At 29.5% G+C, this 9,457-nt stretch overlaps 2 protein-coding genes and 1 long non-coding RNA gene across 6 annotated transcripts in view; 2 read left to right on the top strand and 1 right to left on the bottom strand.

Annotated features, from left to right (window-relative positions):
• Positions 1-10: 10 nt before the first annotated feature.
• LOC127070859 (alkylated DNA repair protein alkB homolog 8-like) lies at positions 11-2,608 on the top strand. Of its 4 annotated transcripts, none has more exons than XM_051009400.1 (7): positions 63-489; positions 575-806; positions 871-993; positions 1,063-1,266; positions 1,327-1,712; positions 1,794-1,949; positions 2,025-2,608. In XM_051009400.1, exons 1-7 carry the CDS (start codon positions 382-384, stop codon positions 2,574-2,576), a joined length of 1,761 nt encoding a protein of 586 aa, XP_050865357.1. In that variant the 5' UTR covers positions 63-381; the 3' UTR covers positions 2,577-2,608. The 4 variants fall into 4 exon arrangements, with proteins under 4 accessions (XP_050865358.1, XP_050865357.1, XP_050865359.1 ...); XM_051009402.1 differs by having other exon boundaries at positions 871-1,266; positions 2,025-2,226; positions 2,381-2,608; XM_051009401.1 differs by having other exon boundaries at positions 11-149; positions 871-1,266.
• A 4,031-nt stretch (positions 2,609-6,639) lies between these two features.
• Positions 6,640-7,221, bottom strand: LOC127070808 (uncharacterized). Its single transcript, XR_007784700.1, has 2 exons — positions 7,074-7,221; positions 6,640-6,899 (listed from the first exon to the last, which is right to left on the bottom strand). It is a non-coding gene; the product is annotated as an uncharacterized LOC127070808 (long non-coding RNA).
• Positions 7,222-8,080: 859 nt separating this feature from the next.
• Positions 8,081-9,457, top strand: part of LOC127070803 (mortality factor 4-like protein 1) — a 1,932-nt gene continuing 555 nt past the window's right edge. Inside the window, exons 1-5 of the mRNA XM_051009251.1 lie at positions 8,081-8,249; positions 8,353-8,470; positions 8,552-8,857; positions 8,937-9,149; positions 9,230-9,399. Of these exons, the coding sequence (XP_050865208.1) occupies positions 8,222-8,249; positions 8,353-8,470; positions 8,552-8,857; positions 8,937-9,149; positions 9,230-9,399 (835 nt within the window). The 5' untranslated portion in view covers positions 8,081-8,221. The remainder of the gene's footprint in view (positions 8,250-8,352; positions 8,471-8,551; positions 8,858-8,936; positions 9,150-9,229; positions 9,400-9,457) is intronic.

Raw genomic sequence — 9,457 nt, 5'->3', positions numbered from 1 at the left:
CCGGCCGGCTGTAAATGCTGCCATTCGTAGACACCAGGAGCGCGACTGGTTATCAAATAAGTTTTTTTTCATCTTTCTTTGTTTACTATTTCATAATTTCTTTTTGCTACAAAATTACAAACTTCATGTAAATTGTTCAGCTTTTATTAGTGAGTATAAATATTATAGCTTCTCAAGTTTGGTTTAATTGTAGTGTTACACGTGTTTTTTAAGTATTTTCTAACGTGTACTCTTTTGTAATAAAATGAGTCATGTCACTTTAATATTCTTTCTCGTATCGTCATCGTAAGTTATGAATTGTACGTTTCCGTAACACGTGAATCCACGTGCGTTCTCAATTTATACCCCTACGATACAGCAAACGTTGCTGAAATAGTTAATATGGAACTCAGCTCTAAGATTAAAATGAAGAGCGCAAGAAAACAAAAACGTGCATACCACAGACTTATTAAGGACATGAATATTATATGTTGTGATAAGCCTATGAAAGTTAGTTTTTTGTTAGTTTTATTGTTAGTTCTTATCTAAATATAATTTTTCTTTGGATTCCTAAGTTATATTTCTTCTTTGTCAGATTGTATTGATTTGCAACGCAGGATTGTCTACTGGTTTTGATAAGCAGATGTTGGAGAGTATTGTTAACCCTATAATAACAGAGTGTGAATTTATCATGCCGCAAGGACGTTCTTATTGCTTTATAAGATGTCGATCAGAAATGGATGCTGTTGAATTATATAACAAACTACATGGCCGATTTATATTAAATCGTCAAAGAACGATATTGTACTTGACATATATTCAATCAGGTACAATGCTTATTAATTACTTGTGTTATATCTCCGAGTAATCGATATCTTTTGTTTTCCTTAGTACCTGACGTATATAACGATACTTCTAATTTTACATTACCACCTGGTCTTAAAATAATAGAAGATTTTATAGATGAAAAAGAAGAAAAGTTATTATTGAATATAGTCGATTGGACAAATATGGGTAACGATATTCATATCAATATTAAAGTACGTATGCAATATATATTCTTTAGGATTTTTTTCTCTTTAGGATCTTTTTCATCTGATCTAAAACAAAGAAAAGTAAAACACTTCGGATATGAATTTCAATATCATTCGAATAAAGTTGATCCTAATTTACCAATTATGTCAATTCCAGAAGAATGTAGTTTTTTACAGGATTTATTTAAAAAACATGGATGTGGAACATATGACTATGATCAACTTACTATCAACCATTATTTACCTGGTCAAGGTAATCATAAAAAATATAGTTTCTTTCTATATATACAATATCTGGCTTTTTTATTTCAAGGAATACCTCCACACATTGACACACATAGTCCTTTCGAAGATACTATACTTTCTTTATCATTGAGTTCTTCGTGTGTTATGAATTTTAAGAAAGGAGACGTGAAAGTCAATGTTGTTCTACCTCAACGTTCGTTGTTAGTTATGACTGGTGAAGCTCGTTATGCATGGACACATGGAATTTCTTCAAAATACAGTGATTTAATTGAAACTACTAATGGAGTTGTGAAACAAATGCGAGGTGTAAGAACTTCGTTCACATTTCGAAAAGTACGAAGAGATCCATGCTCTTGTATTTTTGTAGAATACTGCGATACAAAGAAGGATTCCTTTTCTTCTTTTATAGACAATAAGTCGGCAGCAGAATTAGAACGGTCTTATGTACATAAAGTAAATATAATTTATTATTAATAGATTAATTTTTTAATGTAATTCTTTGTAATTTTTTAATCACATAACAAATGTTTTTAGGTATATAATGAAATCTCGGATCATTTTAGTGAAACTCGAAGCAAAGGCTGGCCAAATGTAATCAAATTTCTAAACAGTTTAAACGATGGTGCATTAGTAGTAGATGTTGGTTGTGGAAATGGCAAATATCTTCATACGAATGAAAATATTGTTAAAGTAAGAAATGAATGAATATATGTAATATTGTATCATTACAAAATTTTTGTACCATTGTCAATTTCATTTCTACAGATTGGCTGTGATCGAAGTTCTAAATTAGCAGAAATATGTAGAAAACGAAATTTTGAAGTACTTTTATCCGATTGCTTACATTTACCATATAAAGACAATTCTGTAGATTTTGCAATAAGTATTGCTGTTATTCATCATTTGTCAACCCAAGAAAGAAGAAAAAGAGCAATCTCTGAAATGATACGAATACTTCGGCCATACGGTAAATGTTTGATCTATGTGTGGGCAAAAGATCAAAATAGAAATTCTAAGCAATCTAATTATTTAAAATATAATACACATAAGAAAAACGAAAAGGAAAATGATGAATGTATATTACAAGGAACTGATCAAAATTTGTTACTTCCTATACATAGAAATCGTACAGAATTTACTCACAGTGATATGCTTGTACCTTGGAAAAAACGAACTGGTGACAATTTCCTTAGATATTATCATCTTTTTGAAGAAAAAGAATTATCAGAATTATGTTCAGAGATTCCTTTGGTATTGATCAAGGATACCTACTATGATCAAGGTAATTGGTGTATAATTTTAGAAAAGAATATGTAGGAGTGTATAAAAATAAAGATACGAAAATAAAATTGTTTTTGTTGTTCCCGTTTTTGATATTTGTACCAATATATATCTATATATGTATATGATATATTTATCTCAGCCAACCAAGCACACGTGACTTCATCGACAGGTATGTACAAAATATGAACTACAAAAACAATTATATACAATTATTATATGCAATATTTAAACATTGTTGGTTGGAATTAAAACGCGCGATCGTTGCTTGTCGTTGCACTTTTCTGAATTTTTCACTGACTTTGATTGTTATCGAATCTGTCTTCTTCTTGGGTTTCGACGAGTAAAGATCGTAACAGTAAGATTAAATAAATTATACTTTTTATTATTTTAAAATTATTTAATATGTTCACGCGGACGTTTGTTTTTGCGTTTCTCTCCGTGGGACGGCGCTCATATTAATGCTTTTTTTCATCCCACTTTTTTTCGATCGATATACGTTAAATTTCCATTATCGAAATTTTAACTATATGGCAATTTTTTTAGTTACTAAACAAACTAAATTTTTGGTGATACGCTCACTCTAACGGAAAATTCAAACATATATAATTCGAGCGCGAGCCACCGGTGGACGTGTGAACGGCGTGAACGTGTTAAATAATTTGAAATGTGTGCGGAGTATAGCTAATATTTAAACATTTTATAGATGGAAACACGCTGAAAAAATTTAAAATAACCTTCAAAATTTTAATATTTAAAAATTTCGATATTAAAATAAAAAAATGTTAATTTCGACATTTGATTGACTATGACGATTACTGAATCAGTATCGAAGCTCTGTCTTTCTAAACGTGAAAACTGAAAAATTAATACTTTCAGTAAGGTTAGATTTATTTAAATAATATAAAAGTTCGCGGTATTAAATATACTAATATTTAAACAGTAGTTCGTTTAAATCGTAAATTCGTTTAAACATTGTCAGACTAGAAACACCTGTTAAATATAAAATAATCTTAATTTATTTTCTTTTAAACTTATATTTTTAACTAACGGTAGGTTTTACGAGAATTAATTCGAAAACGAAAATTATCAAAGCATTTATTAATATCATCTTTAGAATTCATTGATGCCTCGGAGCTTGTCACAGTCTTTCTTGCAACAAACAGTTCCAACGATTGAATAGAGAAATTCTCATAGAATGCCCTTGCTGCAAATAATATCTAAAGGTTAAAGCAGGGTCATTTCAATATAACATTTCTTGAATAACGTGCACAATTCATTTTATTTCAAATTTCAATATAGATTTGAAGATCCTTGAATGCGCATGTCCGATCAGAGCGAACTTATAGTATATAAACGTGGGTACATTATGGTATCAGATACATTTCATCTTTCAATAAGTAAACATCGAACTTCCTCGGGACGCTTTTCCCGCAAGTACTCTTTTAATATAGATTACTCTTAATATACTCTTTTAATAAAAGTTACTTCGAAGTGAATATTTTTTCAATATTCTATACAATTTATTTTACTTCAAATTTGAATTTTGAATTGGCGGTCTTTGGCTGAGCGTGTAACGTCAATATAAAATAAAGACTTAAAGTAAATATATTTTTCCATCACATATTTCTTGAATAATTGTTATTACTACGATAGAAATTATTTTGTTTTTATTTTTCTGTTTCAAAACTTCATTGCAATCGTGAGCGTAACAACGAAGTAATCGAGTGTTTGCGTCGCTAAAATAAAAATATCGCGAAGTAAAAGCAATGTTTCTTCGTTTCTTCGTCTCGCGATTTAAACAATAATTTTTTTGTATCGAGTTTAGCCAAGTTTAATTAGAGCCAGTGTTGGTTCGCAAAGCTTTTTGCTTTTTTAACAGTCGCACAGTATTTATGAAAGACAGTACGATTTCGCTAAGTGAATTCAATGAACGTCCGTTAATAAATAACTACTGCGAATTAGAGTCAGTGCATCATTGAAGATCTCAATCAATTTCGATGTCGGCCTACCTCTTGTATCTTGGACGAATGTTTTGGAGCCATCGGAAAACCTCTTAAGGATAAAAGGTGAGCGAACTTTTAAGTCCTATCGATAATATCGAGAATGACCACGAAATTTTTTTAGAGATTTATTCGTAAATGATTCCTTACTTTTTGATTCATTTATTAAATCAGGATAGAGTCGTCTTGTTCAAACCTGTTAATTATAACTATTTAAAATATTTCCCCTCGCAAAAATAGTAAAGGATCGATATTTATCTTCTAATAAAGAATGAACAAGAAGATATTCGCGATGTACAGTCTCTGAATTACAAACGAAATTGTATATATAATTTTTTAATAATTAGAATAATCGCTTGTAAGGAGCGTCCGACGAGTGAATAACGAAGCTCCCTCGGGACGTTTTTTCTGTAAATAAGAATGAAGGATTAAAGCTATTCCAATATCATACATTTCTTAAATAATTTGCATTTATTTTATTTTATACTTCAATTTTGAAATCCCAAGTTCCTTGACTTCGCGTGTCTTTCTTGCAAGTATCAACGAAGATAAGTAAATATATTTTTCTATCACATATTTCTTGAATAATTTACAGTTTCTTATTACAACAATGATACGGATTATTTTGTTTTTATTTTTTTGTTTCAAAGCAATGAAGTAATCGAGGATTTGCGTCGTTAAAATAAAAATACCACGAAGTAGAAACAGCGTTTGTTCATTTTCGGTCATTCTCGAATCAATCACTCTCAATTTCGATCTACTTCGCGGACGAGAGTTTTAGATTTATCGCGCTTAAGCAGATAATTAATATATAAGATAAGTGAATTTTAAGTCTTTCTAATCACTCAACCATGTCGAGGACGAAAGGTCTGAATCAGCACGGGTGATTGGTTGTAATTAATTAGTAGAAGAGCAATGAATGATCACGAGTAAATTTATGAAGAAATTTACTCGTGAATGATTAGTTATTTTTTGATTTCTTTATTAGATCAGGATAGAATCTTCTTGTTCAAACGCGTTAATAACAATTATTAAAAATTTTGAATATTTAAATGCATTCTTAAATAATTTTTTCTTGCGAAAATAGAAAATCTCCATTACAAACGAAATTGTATAATTTATTCTCTAATAATTAGAATAATCGCTTGCATGAAGAAGTATCCAAAGATTTTTTATTAATTTTTAAATAAAAATGTATTCAATCAATTTTATTGATAAAAGAAGTCTCAGTAGAGTCATTGCTTTTGAAGGAATAAAGTCTAGTACAGTCATTGATAAAAGACAAAGAGACTTGTAGAATCACACTCCATAAATATTAGAATAAATTAATCAATATTTAGTTCAAGATTTTCAGCAATCAATATTTCATTTCGTGATTGCTTTAGAATTATGTTAGACTTATCAGTTTTCTTTTATGTTTTAGAATAAGTTTTTTTACATGTTTTAAAATAAGTTTTAAAGTAAGTATTAGAATCTTCGTCATTAGCTGTAGTTATCGTATGCTGTATGTCAAAGAGGCCAAAGATGGTTATATTTTAATTTTACCATTTTGTCACTCAAAATACAATCTGTCTCAGATCTCACATTTCCATGTCTACACAAATAGAATTATTATATACTCGGATATTTACACTTCTTCTGTATCAGATTTGATCATGGAGGAAGCTTATCATCGTGGGATTTTTTACACGGAAGATAATAGAACCTCTCTATAAATAATTTGCATTATACTCAGAGAGACTATTTTTCCTTTCTTTTATCCCCAGTTTGCTAAAAGCGCCGAAGCTCCTGAAGCAGAATGTAGATTTTAAAGTAGAGTGCCCATTAGCCTGTGGATCCTCAGATGCAGCAACCTCCACGTGGTAGGATCCGGGTCGGTAATACTTGTAATATATATCAAAATCCATTGTAATACAAGTACTACCTAGCAAATGGCTGCTTATTCCACTTAAATTTCAAAATTGTCTTGTTGTTAATATAAATAAATATTAAAGTACATCTATTTTCCAATCTAGTAATATGATAAATAAACTTATAACTAACGAATATAAACTGATTAAATATAAGAGAATTCTGAAATAATTTCTTAAAGAAACTCGTAGAATAATTATAATTTCTTTATTCTTCTTATACATTTTTATTTGTTTTCATTTATTATCTTTTATTCTCATTTACTCTACTTAAATGAGTTGGCGTTAGTGTGTTGGTCTTCATATGCAACAACATCTACTCGATGAAGTCTGGTAATCTTCGCAATATAGTAAAATACCTTTCCAGTACTACTGACCAAGTAGCTGGGTGTAATTACTTTTATTGCTTATAATATTCTTCACAATAGATAGAATACATTAGAATCCTGTGAACAAATGTATATTAAGTATATAAATTTGTGATTAAAATCAGGATTTTGTCGATAATTCGATAAAAAATAATACGTAGCGAGTACGATACTTATATATATATATATTTATATATACTATATATAAATTCTTATATATAGTAAGTATATTACTATATATAATATACTTACATATAAATTCTTTTTATAAAAATCAAAAGATTGGTTCATTTCAAGACCATCTATGAATCCAGCTATGAAGACCATTTATAATTTCCAGCAGTTTTTTTCCGTATTTTCACTTATTTTCGTATTAATTATATCTATTATCTTTTACATAATTTACGATATAGTGATTATATCGTACAAGTTATGTAGTACTTATATCTTAAAGTACATGTAGAAATTTATCGTACTTATCATTATATCACAGATCATTAGAACAGGCACTTTTAAGACACATACGGCACTTATTTTAAGGCACATATAGGAGAGAACAAAGAATGAATTAAAATATGATAATACTGTTTATTCTAACTAATATAACCGTTATGTTACGTAATAGTGGGGTGTGGCCCAACAAACTTATAAAATTATAAGGTAAATGAATAATGGCAACCGCTCGTGCCTTGACTTATCCGTACTATTACTTTATAAAACCAGCAAATTACTGCCAAATCACTGCCCAATCACTACCAAATCACTGTCAAATCATTGTCAAGTTACTGCCAAATTATTGCCAAATTATGAACACCAATAAAGTTGTGTATTTAAAATATACGATAAAAGTATAATCAATTTAGTTCGAATTGGCCCTTTAACTAAATCATATCGATATAAATTATAATTTAACTACAGCCTAAATTACAGTCTAACTACATCCTAAATTACAGCCTAACTACATTCTACTACGCTTAAGAACTAACTCCACGAAATCATAAGAAGAACAGACATATATATATATATACGTGCGTCATCGTACGTACATATATATATACATTGCTCACAATTCATACCTCCAGTGTTGTGATTGGTCAGATAAAATAGATTTGTTTATCGTAGATTACTAATTGGAAGTTTCAACCGAATGAAAAGTTCAAATAACCGTAGAAATAGAATAATGAATGTGTACAAATAAATGAAAATTTTCATTTGTGCAAAAACTTTAGTAGTGTGTCAGAAGTATTCAAATAACCGTAGAAAAAGAATAATGAATGTATACAAATAAATGAAAATTTTCATTTATATAGAAACTCTTGTGTCAGAAGTAAAAACGAATGATAACTTGACTAGTTCTACCGATAAAAAAACGATTGGGAAATATTCAACAAATTATCAAGATGCCTCCAAAGTGTAAATTTCAAGAAGGTATATTTTCCTATTATTTTTTAGTTAGAATAATAATTTATTTATATTAAATTGTCATTTGCTTTTGGCTGCTACAAAGGTCCCGTTATTTTCTGTTAAATAGGTGAAAAAGTATTATGTTTTCATGGGCCTCTGATTTATGAAGCTAAATGTTTAAAATCTTCTATCACGAAAGAGAAACAAATCAAATATTTTATTCACTACGCTGGTTGGAACAAAAAGTAAGAATAAAAGATAATTAATTTTATCATTGTTACTATAAGTTGTAATTTAATAACAACTAATATTTTTATAATTGTTAGTTGGGACGAATGGGTGCCAGAAAGTCGAGTACTGAAATATAATGAAGCTAATGTACAAAGACAACGGGAAGTACAACGAGCGCATTCTAACCAACAAAGTGCACAGAAAAATAAGAAAGGTAGTACAGGTTCTAAAACTCAAGGACGAAGAAGTGATATTGGTAGAGAAAAAGATGCGGATAGTAGAGCTAGCACACCAGTAGCAAATGTTGATAAATCTATCAGTCGTCTTAATAAAACTTCTAGTAGTATAGTTACACCTTCATCATCTCATGATACAATAGAAGGACCCCGCAAGAAACGCAGGTTTGTCATAGATATTATTTATTCCTTATTGCAAATATGTCATATTAATTAACAATTACGTAAACTGGTTATATTACAGTCGCGTGGAGCCTCCTGGTGAGAATGAAGAATATCTTACTAAAGCAGAAGTTAAAATTAAGATACCCGAAGAATTAAAGTTTGTACTAATAGATGAATCAGAAGTGATATTAAAGCATCATAAATTACCAGTCTTGCCTGTTAAAAACACAGTTGATAAAATTCTAGATGATTATGTAGAATCAAAATCAGCTGGAAAGCCTGTAGCTACCAGGTTAGTTGCCATAACTTTTTACTACGTATGTTAAGGACGTATTATTACAAAAGGTTTTTAATCCTAAATATTTATTGTAGGGAAAGTGTTATGGAAATAACAAAAGGAATTAGAGATTACTTTAATATTACTTTAGGTCTTCAATTGTTATATAAATGGGAACGTCCACAATTTATACAGATGGTAAACGACAATCCAGATGTTTTGCCCAGTCAAATGTATGGAGCATTTCATTTACTTCGATTATTTGGTACAGATTCTAAATATTTTCTATATACATCTACATATATAATATCTTAAGACTAACA

Source organism: Vespula vulgaris, chromosome 19, assembly GCF_905475345.1.
Source record: "Vespula vulgaris chromosome 19, iyVesVulg1.1, whole genome shotgun sequence".
Taxonomy (NCBI): domain Eukaryota; kingdom Metazoa; phylum Arthropoda; class Insecta; order Hymenoptera; family Vespidae; genus Vespula; species Vespula vulgaris.
The sequence above is the reverse complement of the archived record's forward strand: the minus strand, read 5'-3'. Positions and strand labels throughout refer to the sequence as shown.